Source organism: Solenopsis invicta, chromosome 2 (assembly GCF_016802725.1).
Source record: "Solenopsis invicta isolate M01_SB chromosome 2, UNIL_Sinv_3.0, whole genome shotgun sequence".
Taxonomy (NCBI): domain Eukaryota; kingdom Metazoa; phylum Arthropoda; class Insecta; order Hymenoptera; family Formicidae; genus Solenopsis; species Solenopsis invicta.
In genome coordinates, this window is record NC_052665.1 from 5516406 (window position 1) to 5534850 (window position 18445).

At 37.7% G+C, this 18445-nt stretch overlaps 1 protein-coding gene across 1 annotated transcript in view; it reads left to right on the plus strand.

The window, feature by feature from the left end:
* Positions 1–18445, plus strand: part of LOC105199098 (A disintegrin and metalloproteinase with thrombospondin motifs 18) — a 70940-nt gene that overhangs the window by 34620 nt on the left and 17875 nt on the right. The window contains 1 exon segment of the mRNA XM_011166045.3: positions 13712–13812. Coding sequence (XP_011164347.2) covers positions 13750–13812 — 63 coding nt within the window. The 5' untranslated portion in view covers positions 13712–13749.

Consider the following 18445-nt stretch of genomic DNA (forward strand, 5'->3'; position numbering starts at 1 on the left):
ATCCTCGATTATTAACGGCGCGTGTTTTCGGCGAGCCCGTGATTAATTAAGATTAATGTGAAATGAAAGACGCGCAAGATAATTAGTCGAGCGCAGGATGGGTGAGACGAGTTTTTTCTCACGCTCCTTTTCTTTTCTCGTCCCGATAATTAAATTCTAAAACACGTTTAGCGCGAGGATATGAGGCAAGAACGCCGCGAGAAGTCTAATTAGAATATTATTGATTGGTTCTTAGAACGCCGGGGAAACTGTCGCGTCGATCGGCGACTTACGTCCCATTGTGCGGTTAAAAGCCATCAGCTCGGGGAGAGAAAAGAGAAACAAATCGGTTTATTGTGCTCCGAGAGCGAGCGCAAACGGGTAGAACCAGTTCACGTGGGCGAAAAAAAGAAAAATACACTTTTCACAAATACTATATCATTCCTCGGCGTCCATCGTCATCCATCTCTCGGAAATTATTGCCATGCGCAGTGGGTGGATGTTTCGGATCACGTGTTTCGCAAAATATAAAACCATAAGAGCACGTATATATAAGTAATAAGCCTGACGGTTCGTGATAGTGTCTTCATGTCTGTCAATCCAACTCGGATAGCAGTGTCTCTCCTGCATTGAGCACCGTCAGTTATGTGAGTCAATTTATACGTCTCATCGTACTCATTGCACGCTGATTACTCTACATGTGTACATATACATTGGCGATTCATTATCGTACGTCATTGGCCGAGCTTATTAAATTTCAATCTCGTTACTCAACTGTTCCTCGTCACGACTGCGCGTATAATAATATTCGTTTAACATCAATCAGTACATTTTAAAAGCATTAATTCATCATCTGCATAATACCTGTGCGTACACCGTATATTGCAATATGATAGTTTCTAATTCTCGTTTCTTACTCTTGCGACTTCAGAGGAATAAAGTTTTTTTTTTTTTTTTATTCGCGCATTTCTAAAGTTTAAGTAAGAGCTCTTCTTTCCATTGTGTGATAATTAAAAAATCGTTTCTCTCTCCGCTTGTGTAATAGGGTCTGGGTATATATTCCGTATCTCGATATTTAAAAATCTTGGTCAGCTCTCTCGTCTAATCTCGAAGGAACATACGTTTCGGGGCTTGTCGATAAATTGTTACGCGACAAACAGATGTAAAAAAAAAAAAATTATGATTTACATACACCTTCTCTCCCAGCCGCCCATCGCCGAACGATCCGAGATTCGATATTCGTTCAAGGCAAACCTGGCCATTTTTTCGAGTCGCGGTAAATTAAGGAAAAAGGAACAGAAGTACCAAATGAGCGGAACGTTTTGAAAGTGTCACTTGCGTCAGTATTATTACCGTGATCGTCAACTAAAATGAATTGTTCACGAGCGGCGCGCTGCAATTAGTTTTTGCCGCGAGTGAAGTAACGATCGGGGCGAAAAGACGCAATGGAAAAAAAAAAAAACGCAATTGCATCGTTCATTCTAAAGTAACGCGACTAACGGATGAGTAAAAAGAGTTCGATTCAAAGTCAGAAGTTAGCGAGTAAGGCGCTCGCGAAACGGAGATCTTTATCTCCCGCTAAATTCGGCCTTGCGTGATGACGTACGTTGCGCAAACGGTTTAATTGTATACGATTTCGATATGGCAATTTTAACTTGATGTTTAGATATCGCGCACAAAATGATAATTTGCAGTCGATCGAATTAATTCAGCGTATTATCGGGGACGCGAATCGCGATAAGCGATCGACACAACAGAACGAATATTTTGAAACGCGCTTGGGATACTCGTGCAACGTATACTGTACACAATTGCTAAATGTCATAAATGCACGGTATTTCTTATATAAACGCGCAGTCATTTATTTCATTAAAGAGAAAGCTTTGTCGGCCCACGAAATACACATTGACTTGTACGACTTACATAACGATAAATCGCACGATGCGAGCGATATATCGTTTGATTTACCATTCTCTCTCTCTCTCTCTCTTTTTCTGTCATTTTTTCTAAAATTCTCGTGTGATTTTTACTACCATGAAATTCTACGACAGGGAGAGAATTTTTATGCTCTCGCCCCTCCGAGAGTGTAAAAATAAGTTATAGCTGTGCTATGAAACGCAGAATAAATGCTGCAGTCCCGATGCTAAATCAGAGCGAAATATCTTGCGGATGTCACTTTTCCCGCAAAGCGCGGATAACCGGTCCGTCGAATTTCGAATCGCGCGTCGATAAAAAATCGAGAAGGAAGCAAAACGATAATCAATGTGTTTTTCGCCTCGGTTCTCAGACAATTTGGTGCCCAGCCAGACTGTGCGCGGCTCATCCCTTCGCCCCCCCCTCTCTTTTTTTCCTTAATTGATGTCAACCTGAAATAATGTTTGTCTCTCATTGACTAACTAATAAAGGATACGGGGATAATTTTGTTGCCGTACGATGCATAATGCAGAGAGAAGAGGACTAGGTAAAAGCTGCGGGCGAATACATTGGCGCTGTTTTCTTTTTATTTCTTATGTCTTTTAAGATCTCAGTCAACGCGTCTCGCTTTTTTGCGCGTATCTTCTTCGTATTTCGTGGAATCGGGCTCATCCGATCGGTCGTACCGTCGGCATGGCGTCAACCAGCAGTCGAACCGGCAAAATCGGTGTTTAGTCACCGTATTTTCATTATACGCCTTTCTTTTTTCCCACCACCTAGAGGAACATCGTCGTATATACGGTGCAAACCGGTTTTCACGGGATTAGCAAATTTCGGTGGCATCAGCCACGACATTCATTGACTCGCAAATTGTTCAATGGAACTCGAGTTATCATAACGAATTATTTTGCCGGGTGGACGGCAACTCGGGCCCGCTGTTTTTCTCGAAATAATGTATTGTAAAAATATATGGGGCAGTGCTGCTCAATTCCAATGTCCAGGATTTTATATTTTTCTTCGTAAACGCCGTTGAAGAAGATTATTAAAAAGGAGCTAAAATTTCTCTTAACTACAAAAATGTTGACATTAGGAAATATTTCATGAAAAGTTCATTATTTTGAGACTCTGAAAAATTGAAAAACATCCAAGTTTTCGAAATGTCGCAGAAAAGCGTCAAAAGTTAATTAGAGAGAATCTTAAAAGTATCACGATGGCGTAGATTTTTTTTCACGGGTATAATTTACATATTTACATACGATACCGATGACTATTTATAGGGAACAAAGTATAAATAGTTGACAAGTGAAATTTATTTCCCATGGACAAAAATTTATCCAAGGCTTTATTAGTCTTCATCAGTTCAAATGGGTAAGTCGCGAAAATACTGTCTTAATTAAGACAATTATCTAAAACAAAACATACGATACACAGTAAAAAAAATAAAATATTCCAGAAAATTCACTTTAAATTTTAAGTTAAAATAACTCTAAAGTTAAGTTAAAATAACTCTTATTTTAAGTTATTTTAACTTAAAATTTAGAGTGGACTTTCTGGGACATGCAAAAATGTTAAAATTACATTTTATTTTTTACTGTGTAGTTATACAGAGAAATGTCATTTCCTGTGGCACTGCTACGGGTAAAGATGCCACTATGGATTTGGCAAACCACAGTTTGTGACTCCACTGCTTCCCGTTTTTGGTGACTGATGACGGCTAGAATTTTCTTATATTTGATATGAAGATGACTTCAAAGCCAGTCGAAACATTTGTTCATTTGTAATTTAAAGATGAATAAGTAATTTGTATAATATTAATACGATTGCGCACTTTTATCCGCGCTGAGACTCTCATTAGCCTAATTTCCAATTACTGTAAATTGTTTTAAATTTTCGAGAGTCCTGAACTAATTTTAATCGTTATTTATAGGAAATTGAATAATTAGAATGTTGCGCACGCGAATAACGAGAGCCGGAGTGGTTAGAACGAGAATCCAAATTTTTAGAAAATCACGTTCTCGATATATCGAGCGTCCAGCTTTTCAAAAATCACGAGTCATATACCGGTTTTACGGCGATACTTGAAGACTGGGACCACCCGTAAAAGATCGTGGCGTATAAAAAAACAAAATACGCGACACGCACGACTTCCGATTTTAGACAAGGCATCGTTAATCTGCAGCCCGTTCGCTGTTTCTTGAACGAAACGAAATAATCGGAATTATCCTTTTAGCGCGTTAACGTTCACCTGTTTCATGACTCGGAAACTATTATATCCGTTCATGTAACGTCATTATTCTAAAAATTAGCTCTTTTACAATGATTCAAGTTTAACTCTACTGGCGTGATAAAACGGCCAGCCGCTGCGTCGCTACAGCGCTACTGCGCTCATTAAAATCCCCGCCGCTTCGGTGACTCGTACGGAGTCTCGCTAGTTTCCAAAGCGCTGGGGATTTGAATGCGCGCGGCGGAAGTGTTCCTGGAGAGTAGATAGCGTGTAAAGTGAAAGATACAGTGGAAAGCAGAGATTTTTTTTGTATAAAAAATCAATAAGAGGTTTTATTAATGTTTTATTTTAAACACTGTTGACGTAAATATATTTAATAAGCTTAAATCGCTTTGAACTATATTCAGTTTCGTTCGAAGCTCATCAATTTAAACAGAAGATTTAATTTTGCGCTCTTGGGAGATATTTATAAACTTAGAAAGCGACAAATGCAAAGTAATGGGTTAGATGAGTATTCGAGCCTCAACTTTCTTCGATGTACTCTTGCTATTGATACGTGTCATCTATATGCATGTAAGCGCGACATACATATAATTACAGATAGCGATATAAGTTTCTTATCTCGAAGCAAGCATTTAGTTTGCAATAAAAAAAGTTTGTAGCATCCGTATGTTCCGGTAACTGTTCGATGATGATGATAATAATAATAATAATAATAATAATAATGATTATGACGTGTTTATGCAGAAGAATGTGAGTGCGCGACGCGCATCCGACATGCGAGAGAAAACTGCAAGGTGACTAAAAATCAAGAAGTCAAAGACTCCTCTCCGGAGGTGAAAGGGAACTCTGCCGGAAGTGCACTCGTGCGTACTCGAATGAGTTAGTCCTCGCTTGAAACGCATTTCCCATATGCTCAAGGGAGGTCGGTAGGACCTCGCTTTTCTCTCTCTCTCTCTCTCTCTCTCTCTCTCTTTCTCGAGGGAACGGCGGGTACTCGAGATTCTCATAAGACCGATTTCCGGGCTCCTTGAGCCGCGACTGACCGTCGTCGGCTAGGCCGGACCTGAAAAATGCACCAAGGCGGAGTGGTTCCCATATCGGCGACGCCGCCGCCGAGCTGCGGAATGCGTGCAATGAAACGCGGAGAGGGGTGATTTCAGTCTGCGAGCGTGTCCCTGAGACGCCGCGGGCACCTCGTCCGCTAACACAGTCCGTGCTTCACGTTGAAAGAATGAGAATTTTAATAATTATCTGCTTGTTCTTACACGAGCGAGAAAAATGTTTTTCCCCATACTTTTTTAACGCAATTTACGCACGGAATGTGCGTCGTTTCACTGTCATTCGTTTACGGGAAAGCGAGTAATTTATCATCTTGGATTCATTCGGCTCAATGTAACATGAAAAAAAAAAAATAAAAATAACTTAAATGAACGTTTATCCGATGGGTTCATCGTCTCGACAAACGGCAATCCGAAGGGAATCGTCAAAAGAAGAGAGTTCATTAAAGAACTATAAGAAGACAGGCCGTATAGAGCAAACCACAGAGAATTCAATTTGTTTCTGTCGAGTTTCACGGTTACGGACGCGCGCAGCCACGGACCGCAACATACGTATGTACGTACATACGTATGTACATTTGTGCGATAGCGTACGATCTTGTCACGATACGCGCCTCGTTTAAGCGTTTGCCTTTTTTTTTACGTCGGTAAACCGGAAGCGGACGGTAATAATTCAGCTCGGGGAAATGTATGCGTAGTTAAACGCCAAATAGCAGGCTTCATGCGTAAGGACCTGTCACGATTTTACATACGTTCCTACGTGTGATACGTGTGCGTCATGCGTTTTCGGAATCGGACTCGCGAGATGGATGTTTAAACAGAAGTCTTTCAAGCGAGAACAGAATTTATGATTTATGAGCTTCAGTTTTCGAAGTTTGTCATGTCCAATTGCAAGTGAAGAATTTCAGTGCGTTAATTAATTTATATATTTTATTAGGACAAAAGCTCGAAGCGTTTCTTAAGTGAAATTCGAAAAGACAAATATTTAAATACGTATACATTATAGATTTATTTAGCCATACATGTGCCGCTACAAACTTCCAATCTAATAGGTTATATACAAAAAAAATTAACTAAAAATCAAGTATTAAATCATTATTCCATGTAGCAAGAATATAAAATCTTCTTGGGAAGAATTTCTAATCTAAAATTACAGACAATTTGCTTACGTGAAAAAACAAAATTTCTTCAAAAGAAGATTTTATTGAAACAACGAATTGCTGATTTGTTATTGATTTTTTTTCTGTTTATAGCAACGAAAAAAATATACTTCCTGTTGTTGTATATTATTTTCCTAGAGTTTTCTGAAGCTTATAAAATCTTTTCTATTACTTTCTACATCACGGAGACGGCTGTCTAAGTTTTGATTCGTCACGACTGCTCGTCGCGTCGCGTCGGTTGTCTAAGGCAACGTGACAGCCGCGTGTCATACAGGCAGTTACGTTTTCCTGTTTGACAAACATGCCCACAAAGAAATTATATTTCTTTGTGTCGATAAACCGGAAACGGCGAGGCTAGACGGACGGGTACGTATAAATTAATGTTCGCGGCGAGACGCGCGACGAGAATCGCGGTACCTCGCGGCTGCGAGCGTCCTCGAGAGCGGCTATGTATTCCAAATGCCGCTTATGGCACTGTCCTCTCGTTTAGACCATAAGAGAAAGTCCGCTGAACATGCGTTAATGCCACGAGTGAACCATATTGCGCGATACGTGCACCACAGTCGCTTGCAAGATACAACGTTGCGCGTTAAATATTTAATTCTCAAAAAATAATTGAAAAAAATATATATATATATAAATTAATAGATATATATTATTTATCTACAGTGGAGCCTTCTATATCCGAAATAATAGACAAAATTGTTCGAATAAAGGAATTTTTGAATAATAGAACAAACACATTTTTATATTAAATTTTATTTATTCAAACAGAAACTTAAGTCTTTAACAAAAAGGATTTCATATATTCAAAAAAATTAAATTCTTTATGTAAAAAAAAATAATTAATTTCACAATATGTTATAACGTTCGAATAGTAAAACGTTCAGATATTAAGTATTCGGGTAATGGAACTTTGGATATGAGAAGCTCTACTGTATATTATATATCTGTTATATATTTATACAATATTCTCTTGTCGCATATTATCTTGGACGTTAAAACATATAATAATCATTTTTTTAATATTTTTTTCTTTTATTTTATACATCGAAGGAAAATAAAATATAATGATTTACGACGTTGATGAATTGTGTGTATTTAAGCATCTTCGTCATTGATACCTGAAACTGAAAGAAAGAGCCAATATTGAATTCCATTGAGTAATCATCTAGTTCAATACTTATATTCGGTAGTTTTTATCGACCGCAAACAGGGCAGCCTCTGTTTCGTGGAAATTCAACAGCTTGCCCAATAGCGCCTCATTCCGTTCTCGATATCGTCGATTAAACTTCGGCCACTAATGTACTTTTCTGTAAAGTCGTTCCTCGAGCCGCGTAAATGCGAGTCGTTTTAAATACGCTACGAAAGTAGAATTAATCGTTTGGACATAAAAAAAAAGAAATATATAGTAGCCTTGAAATACATGTGTCTCACTCGTTGGATTCTTATTCGTGGCTCGTCCGTCGTGCGACCGCGTATTAAATACCTCACTTTAATTCCGACGTGACATTGGCGTGATCTCGAAATATCTTCCTGCTTTGTATAATACAATTCTACCTCGCTTCTTCACTTCTCTCTCTCTCTCTCTCTCTCTCTATCTTTTCCTCATCAATGCATCGTACGTGCACACAGCCCGTGTGCATGCTCGATCGTACGTCGTTGCTACTTTCCTGACATGAACAGATTCAGCAGAATTTGGTAGCGCGAAAAGAAAGTAAAGGGAGAAAATCCGTTTGATCCGAATACGTAGTATTCTCACGACGAAAAGGAAAAGTAATGTATTTGGTAATGCATCGGGGAGATCTCTGAGAATTCGCGATTGCAACCAAATCGAGAGAGAGAGAGAGAGAGAGAGAGAGAGAGATTTCGCGGCGATCACATCGAAATATTGCAGCACATTAATAAGATGGATGGATGATCATCCATCTCCATTTTCTGTAGCTATTACCTACACTGTAAAATACTTTCCTACTTACCTAAAATACTTTCTGCGAAGTTTCATCGTTGGAAAATTCGTGTCAAGAGTTTCGGCGTTACAGGGAACTGAAGGATTTTTCGCGATCTCAGTCGGAGAAACTTTAACAGCGAAACCTTGTCTTTTACTTAATTTCAAGTGGACTCAACTTGAAAAAGAATCTCAATTCGAGGCTCCAGTTGTCAAGATTCAATGTTGAAAAATAACAAGCTGCGAGAAAGTTTAACAAGCTGAAGCGGATACCAGCTTGTAATCGAGAAGGCAATAGATGAATTATGTACCGGTATAATTTTACGATGTCTTTACCAAGTATCGGTGGAATCTACATCTTGGAAAACATCCGGCAACTTGCCGAGATTTAGTTCACGAGAATTCGTGAGCCTCGTAAAAACCTACGATTGCGTGTGGAACGGATTTATCTCTCGAATGAAACGTGTTTCCTAATATCAAGATCACGTCGCTATATACAAGCGTTCGAATTACACATTTTTTTTTCCTTTTTTTAATAATCTACATTTCGCAATGGAATTTTTGCACAGCTGAAATTTCAGCGTGACGAGGTACTAAGTAGAAGCAGCGGGTCCCCGGTAGTCGTGCAATTTCTCACGTTACTCGATCTGTCTCGACCGGTATTTTTGCATTCCGGAAGTAGGTAGTTTTCATTACTTCCTGCTGCCTATAAGCGTATGATGGACCGAAGGAAAGTCATTGAACGCCGGATAGGTGCTACCGCCGATTAGCTCGCTATTCATTGTATCCATCCGCTTTGCGAATGCGAAATATGGACGCACGCACGTTCGCACGTCGTAATAAAATTAGCGATTCTCCCTCCGTGAATCATAAAGAGCCTTCGACAAAGTAAATATCATAAATTTCCGCCAAGCCGCATCGTTCGAAATATATCGAATCAATTTTAATGCGGATAGTAAAATTAAGAACCGTTTGGCACCGGCATCCATAAAACGAACAACTTCCAAGAAACTTAAATTTGATATATTACCTCTGTCGCGAATCTCGCCGACACACAAAAAAATTACATATTATTAAAAGCGACCGAGCTGTTATGATAATGTTAGAGACCATTGGACTAACGTCCATTGGACTAACGTCGTCGCGGGAAAGAAAAATCCACTTGAATGAAAATTTCGTGGCGAGGTTACATTTCTAAAAATAGTTTATACTTAAAATTCTCAAGTCTTTCAACATTTTGCATTATGCATTCGTTACGCGCGAGTCGATCCTTTCTCTCGTATTTGGTCTACTTCCTACGCATCCGATAATTCAGCGTACAATCTTCGAGAGGCAATCACAGTTTCGAGTCTCGATGCGATATGCCGGTAATTCGCAATCCACCTGTTGCAATCCGCAACTATTGATCTACTTAAACACGAGAGCCGATTGCGCACACACTGTACATTGCAACGTACGAGTTATACGTTATTCGGATGTTGCGTTATAGGCGGCCGTGCATGATAAACATTGCACATAGCAGGTGAATAGATAAAAATTTGATACGGCTATCTCGGTGACCGCCGATCTCGCAGCCACTTTCCATCGCTTCCTACCTGCTCGATCCCGTAATTCTCGAGCTGATCCGAGAAGAAAGTAAACGAGCGTGGTGCACTCGGCGATGTATAAAATCGACTCGACTCTAATTTTCCCCTCGTGGATGGAATCGTGTCGATCGCCTCCTCTCGACGAGGAAGGCGAGGAATTGCTTTTCGCAATCGAGATGCCTCCCTCTCGCGCGTCTCTTTCTTTCTCCCTTCTCGATCGTGTGTAATACGATGAAACTAGTTGCCCTTTTACCTGGCTTCGTGTCTTCAGCTTTCAGCTTACGAGCGTAAAACGTTGGCATTTATAACCGGCAATTATACGGGCCCTGTTAATTAACGTCACGTAAAGAAAGAGAATCGGCACATTCGTTTTGCTCACCCACGAAACGCTGGACAGTAAAGCGAATTAGACGTATATACTGCGGACCTATGACCTGAAATTCCTCTCCTCGAGGTCGGACGAAAGTGATAACTCCCTTTGTCCATGTAAACTGGATTTTTATAACATTTTTATAGGATAATTTGATATTCGTTATTTTCTCGTGGCATATCTTTATGATTGCGCCATAGTTGGCTCTGATCTCATTTTTTACGCAAAATTTAACTTCATTAAATCAAGCAACTAATGAGGTAAATTAGACGCCGCGCGCAGAGCTCAATTTACTCGCGTTAATTGATTCTCTATCTGTGTATAATTTGGGGCAATTTTATATTTATCATTCTCTCGCACAAGTTGCTGGATCGCGGGACTTCTTCGTGAAAAATATCCTTTAGCACGACCAAATCAAGTAGCAGTAAGATAAATGAAATGTCACACTGATAATGCAAGCCATCGCCCAAACTCGTTTCCGCAAGGTCGAGTAAAAAAAAAACGATATATTATTCACGCGATTTTTAATTTTATAATTTGGCATGAGCCTCACATCTCAGATAGTTAGTCATTCTTTTCTTACAGCTATTGTGTGTTGTTAGCATCCCTTTTTTTTTTTAAGTTAAATGTGTTAGTATGCTTTGTAACTTTGTGCAAATTGCTAAATTTGACTCGAAAAAAACCAAACAACGGTAAACCTAATTAGATGTCATACTGAGAACGCGAACAATGGCCTAAATTCATATTCTATTGTTCGACTGGCACCTAGGTGAAAGCATTTCTTTTCTACGAACTAATTATATCCTGGATGTTTAGATGTTTGCGAAAATAACATTATAAAGATCATAATACGCGCAAGAGCTTTCGATTCTCTTCGTAGTGATTCATGAATTCTGAATGTTCTTCACGTTAATAGATCTTCATTCGCTATCAGCTATTGACATTTAATGTACAATAATAATTGTAATGATTTTTTAATTCAAATTGACGTAATTTAATTTCACAACTTAAAGCTTTCGCTGTGTATATATGAATGATTTATAAAATCCCACAAAATGTGATTAAAATTGATAAGTATGACAGGTTTGAAAATAATGAATAAATTTTGCTCGGTAGCAAAATTAAAAATTGAAAATTATGCGCATCACTATAGAGCCGATGTAATGTTACGAAGGTATATTTAACGGAGAACGAAAAATAAATAGAATGCCAATATCCTCCTTTAGAAATTCCCGCAAAATGATCGCTGTTAAAGATAACAATGCGGAGGTGCGCAAACGGTATACCCAAGTACGATGTAATCCCGTAATTACTTAATGACTGCATGAATAATTTTCGATCAGAGACGATCAGAATTCATAAACGAAGCGGCACAATGGATTCCCTCTCTAAACGTATAGTTGTGTGAATCTCGTTCCTCGTATTTCTCGTGGTTATGACCTATGAAACTGTCGTTATTGTTGCACGAAGGTCGAATATATTATTCGGTTGAAGATCATTATTTCTTGTTAAAACAACGAGACACGTGTTTTCTTTCTCCTTTACTGCCGTATGAGAAATTCCGTTGCTTTCGTTACTCCGGAGATTTCTCCGTCCGAGCTATTCTCTTCGATTCGCGATTCTTCCGTAATATTATAAAATTTAATCTCGGCAAAGATATGAATCGTAGAAAGTAAGTTTTTTCAAGAGAAAAAAAGGAGCTGTGTGGCAAGCGTTCACTGTGTTAAATATTTTTCTTTCATACATCTCGCTATTTAGAATATGATCAGAGAAATTAATAATTTATACAAATTATTTAAATGTAAAAAGAAATTATGTTATGAATAAATACGGAGATTTCTTCAAGTGTTTTATTTTCAACTACTCTTGAAGATTTCTATTGAAAAAAATCTTTTTGACACGTTCAGTATTATTTTCTATATTAAATACTTTTTTCATTCAAACAAATTGCGATATTTGTAATAGATAATACGTTTCAATATTTAAATACATTTCGATTCTTATTTCACTTGTACTGAATTCAAATTAATTATATGAATTTATTAAATACTTTTAATATTAATAATTAATCTGTCATATCAATCTCATACAAGCTGTATTCAAATATCAAAAGACACATTTTATGAAACTTGAGATTAATTTACATAAGTAGCGTATATTATTATCTGTTTAGTACCTTTAATTTATTTTTAATGATTTTGATTTCTCCAAATATTAAATTTTATATTCCGATTACATTACATGCTAGTCATAATGATATTAACAATCCAAGATTATTCCTATAAATATTCACTAAAATTGATTAAAATTAGCAGTTAAGTTGATTTAACTTCATCTAAATTTTTTTAGCTATACATCCAAAAAAGATAACTGTCTGAATTTTAAAACCGACTACTGTGAACATGAGCAAAGTGAATTTATATCGCGCTATTTTGCATTTCGAGTTTTAATAATAAAATTTTCATTTTAGACATTGCAATAATTTTGAATCTTGTCGCGTTAAGAATCTTTTTCAAAACTTTACCGCTCTCTTGGGGAAAAAAATTCTCAATCTATGTTCGGAAACCACGTCTCTTTTTTACTGAGAGATATATCAACCAAACATTCAGTTAAATGGCGATCAAGTGACTTTTGTAGTTACTGCTACCAAAAATTTAGTTGTAACATTTAACGAACCATTTGGTCGTAGTTAAAAACAATTGTTTAATCAAAACTACACATTTAATAATTATAATTATCAAATTTATTTCATCACCATTTGTCTAAACGTTCGGTCTATTTCACAAAATATTTCTCAGTATTCCGTCTCTCTCCGTGATTAAGGATCGACGAAAACGCCTATCTCGCAGATATATCCTGTGTTTCGCGTATATCTGAAGCTTCTGACACGCGAGTCTATTCGGCGCTAATTCGATGCAACGAAATGAAACTTTCCTTCCGGGATCGCCCCCGTCGTACTCGCGCGCTCTCGTTTCTCCACGCGGTGCACGGCAGTTCTCAGTTTCATGCATGCGTGAACTCATCGCGACGGTTAGTTTCGATTCTTCATTTTCACGTTTCGCCCCGCCGAGGGTGTGGCAAAAGAAAAATTATATAATTTCCAGGATTTCTTCACCGCACCGGCCGAGGTTTCCTCCGTTCGCTTGTAAAAAATTAGACGCGACCTCACGCTCCTTTTCTTCCTTGCGAATCGGAGGGGTGAGGGCGGGGGGGGAATGACGTCGAGATATGAATTTTATTTCGTTAATCTCGGTAAATAGGCAGGCATCGTCCCAATTAATTTTTCAAGGCTCGGAAGAAAAAGAATGTATGTAAATAAATAAGTATGTAAATAAATAAATGTCAAGAGCGGCGACGGAGTTTCAAGTGTACGACGCGACTTCTTCGCCGCGCTCGTCATGTTACATCGAGCGCGCTAATTACCCTCATTTCGTTTTCATTAACGAGACAACGATATTTTCTGTTTCAGCGATGTGACGCAACCAGTCGGGAATATTTTTATGCAAAATGACTCGCGCCCTTGTCCTTCTCTGCATGGCCATCATTCTACCTCTCGTACGATGCCACAAGGTAAGATCGCAGTCGGGTATCGTCAAGACGTCCAAGGACACGCTGTTATCCCCGTGCAATTACCTCTTTAAGACAAAGAGTGCTCGCGGGCGCGCGCGCGAAAGGATAATTCTGTTGAATTATAAAAGCGAACGGCCGCAGAATGCGACGACGACTCTAATTCGCGTTAATCACGTCGCTGCGAGGTAAATTCACGGTACGCGAGCAGCGTCTCTTTTGATTTACACGCGTGTCTCTATCTACTCGAGTACCCTTCCCTTTTCTTTTTTTCCGTTTGTCACATTAATTTTGCAGAATATAATTTTAACGCGCGCTCGTGTGCGTACGTTGCACGCGCGAGCGCGTCTCGTTTTCAAGGAGTTTCTCGCGACTGCGCTCTTTTAGTTCGCTCGGACTTTAACGCTGTGGCGCTTGAATATTATTTAGCGCGATTACGGCACGGGAGGAAATTAATTGGCCCGAGGCTCGGTAATGTGGGAGAGAAGGAATTAACGACGCCTCGTAATTTTAATCGTTACTCGCGGTTAATGCTGGGTGCGCCGACAATTTACGAGGGAATTATTCCGACGATCATCGATTATCGTGCAGTGATTTGCGCGGGGCTTGCAAACGACACGGTATCTCTTGCCATAATGCCTTCTCCTGTCAGCTTCCTTCTATGGTCATTACGTGTAACAAATGTTATAAATCGTGTATTTATCGGGCTTGTACTTCACGCTACTTTCGTTAGTAATCAAGAGTCGATGTAAAGAAATATAAATATACGAAGGCATTCCTAAATTTGAACACTGCAACGCAGGTGTTTCCATACTCAAGTTTTTCAATACATTTGTCTCGTTACACTAAAAGAAAAAAAAAAATGACGTTGACACGTAGATTTCCAAGTATCACAACAAAAATTTATCGCTATTTTTTTGCGTTTCTTAAAATATTGTTACATTTAGAATTCATAGCAACAACATTTAACAATACTTTCTATAAACTTGGGTCTTATTGTATACAAGTATTCAGTCAAATTTTGTACCAAGCATGATTGGCCTTAATATAGACGCCACAGAAAAATTTCTTTTCTTTCCAAATTTCACAAACGATTCAGATATAAATTGCATCTGTTATTTAGATATTGATTAAAATATCAAACATACACAATATTTGCTGATCATTTATCTACCTTAATTAATTTTTTGCAGTCAAAAAATTGCGACTGTATCTGCAGGATCTTTTTTTTTATGTATTAAATGCTACTCGCCGAATTCTCGAGATTGACAGGATACTATAGTGCGCGAGACGAAAAGAAACTTGTTAAATGGAGATTAATGACACCGACAATTGTTAAGCGTCAATAGTAACTACCTCATAATTAAGAAAGCACGTGAAAAAAGAAAGAAAGGATTACGATTAATGGCACGTTACGACTCAGCGACGCGTCGGTTGAGCGCGTCATCTTGTCGTAGATAATCATCACGAGCGTGGTCAATGGCCGGCTCTCCTCTAACTTACGTAAGAACCTCGCGTACGAAATTGCGATAAAATCATCGAACCATTCGACGTTGTTTAGCCACCTTACCTTGCTTTCGATTTTTTTTTTTTCGAGAAATGTAAAATAATCACGCAATTCTTATTGCCAAGTCCGACGCGACGTATATGATAAAATGATTGGCAATCAGAGTGAGAAAGCGGTAATCGAGATAAAAGATGTTCCGTTAAGACAATGACGATACAAAAGTTGCCAATTTTCAGTCGTTAATTTTAAATTTGATCCTATAGATTGTAATATATTATTATACAAGTTCTATTTGTACATACGAGGAACAGATTTCATAAAGCGTTTTGTCCAAAATTTTATTTTTTGAGTTAGACTTTTTTTTAATAAAGATAAAACTGTAGGAAATTGACTTTTGACATCGCATTATTTTTTTAAACATTTTACGTTTTACTGATTAGATTATTATTTTCTGTAAAGCGCGTGGTTTTCTTGTGGTTTCCTTTCTCGTTTTCTGAAAATTGTAAATTTTATACAAAACACGTTTTGAAAGTCTACATTTCATGTAAATAAATAAATATATATATATATATATATATATACAATATATAGAGAAAGTTTATGAGAAAATTTATAACTCGGACATTCGCATTTCACGTGCAATCAAGATTGATTAAAAGGCTATTCATGAACAATAATTACAGTAATATCTTCATCTGAATGTCTGTTGCTATCTTGTATTTTTTTCATACAGATCAGAATATCATCTATCGGAATATAGTACATATAATACATAATATGCATTTCTTGATTTAATTTTTCTCTACACACATACACACACACATGCACACATCTGTATCGACGCGGCATCAATATAAAATGCAACCAAACATCAAAATAAAATCGGAAGCAATGTATGTAATAAATAAATAAAACAATATAGCTCGTAGAAATTTTAAAATATATACCGCGGTAAACGCATAAAACATACATAAGCAATAATCTATAAGTCACGAATGATAGTAAAAAATATCTAAAGGTTATCGACGTTTAAATCACAGGTGCGCCTCGTGATTAAACGTCCACGTGCACGAGCGCGTGTCTCGACCGGCAAAGCGCGAAAAATTACGATGGAACGCGAATGTCGATAATAGACACGTTAAACATTGTATTTGAATAAAGAGGCTTCTCTCTCTCGATGGATCGTTGAATCATTCGCGGATAAACATTGCGGACCGGTCAGTCGACGGCTCGCAGGCTTACGTAAATCTCCGGTCGTTAGGAAACGATACAAATAATTACTTTCAGATGAGAAACGCGCTCCGGCGATTTCCGGTAGTCGTTCCACATGATTTACATGATTTTGCGATGTACTTGTTGCACTGAGCAGAGAAAGAGAGAGAGAGAGAGAGACTGAAAGCGAAAACCGGAATGCTCCTAAGCCAAGAGAGTAATCTACTTTTCACGGGAGGAAAAAAAAGAAAGACGGCGTTTCTATCGATCAGCGGTTATGCTCGCAGCCGCGTGAAATACATTACGATTAAAACTTGTGTCACGCTTGACGGGTATTACAAAATTCATTGTCGGGTCTGAAACCGTCCTGAGAAATCGTCTCGATTATTCGTCATTCAACCTGACTCGTAGAATCGCTCGTGCACATGTGACTCGAGACAGATTTAAGGACGTATCGGACATCCGGTGCCTACAAAGTAAATAAAATTTGGAAACATATTTAATAATAACAATTCAAATAAACTATATACATATCAAAGTTGTATGAATAAGATTATATGTTTATTTAATAACATATTTTTATAGTTTACTGTATTTGTTATTAACAATAAAATTATTTTTTTACATTAAGAAAAATCACAATTTTTTGGTATTTTACAAGTGCTTTAAATATTCAAGACGATTCATACAACGTTTTTGTGTATGAATTGTAATTGTCTAGGTAATCCATGATTGTCTAGCTAATTTTTACAAATAAATGAATAAATAAATTTTGTTTATTTTAAAAAACTGATCTCTGTGCATCATAATAAAACTTTACATAAATAATCTTAAAATTCAAATAATTTTTTCATTTTCTTATTTCATTGTTTCATTATTAATTATATTTTTATTACGGCACTTGTCTAGCTACTTTCAAATGCAATATAAAATAATCTATAATTTTTTTTCATAATTTTCTTATGGTTTTGAGAAATGTCAAATACATCCTTAAAACAATTCTTACATTAAATGAAGAGTATCGAAGAAACTAGGGTTACTATAGGTGTTCAAATTAATTCGGTACTTTTTTTATAAAGTACAAAATTTATAAGCAGTCAAAAGAAAGTAAAAAATGTTTTAAAAGTTTTAATTATCAAAATAATCACCATTATTGTCTATAACTTTGCTCCATCTTTCAGGCAGCTCACGAATGCCATCGTCAAAAAAACTTAATGGTTTACAGTCGATAAAATCTTTAATGCTTTCTTGAATATCTTCCACTGTGTTAAAATAATACGAATCACCCATGCGATACTGAAGTGCCTGGAACATGTGGTAATCCGATGGAACTAGATCTGGTGAATGAGGCACACGAGGTAGAATTTCCCAGCCCAAATTGCAGATGACATCTTTCATTGCCTTCGCAGCATGTGGCAAAACGTTGTCATATTGCAAGATGACTTGCCTAGTTTCTTGGTCATCGCACGGTCTCTTCTCTTCCAATGCCTTCTCCAAATGGATAAGTTGCCGTTGGTAACGTTCTGCAGTGGCTGCTTGATTAGGATCCAGTAACTCGTAGTACACTACTCCTTTGGTATCCCACCAGATACATAATAAAACTTTCTTGACACGAATGGAATTCGACGTCGATTGTTCGTCGAGGTCCGCCCACAATTTTTTATGTTTAGGATTGTTATATAATATCCATTTTTCATCACCCGTGACGATTTCATCCAAAAAATCACTCTTTTTAAACCGGGTCAGCAAGGACATGGCTGTGTCAAACCTTCTTTCTTTGATCTCCGGGCTGAGGTTCTGTGGAATCCATCTGCCCTCCTTTTGAATCATTCCCAGCTGCTGTAAGCGCATGTGCATGCATTGATAGGTTACTCCAAATTGCATTGAGAGCTCCTGTTTGGTTTGAGAGGCGTTTTC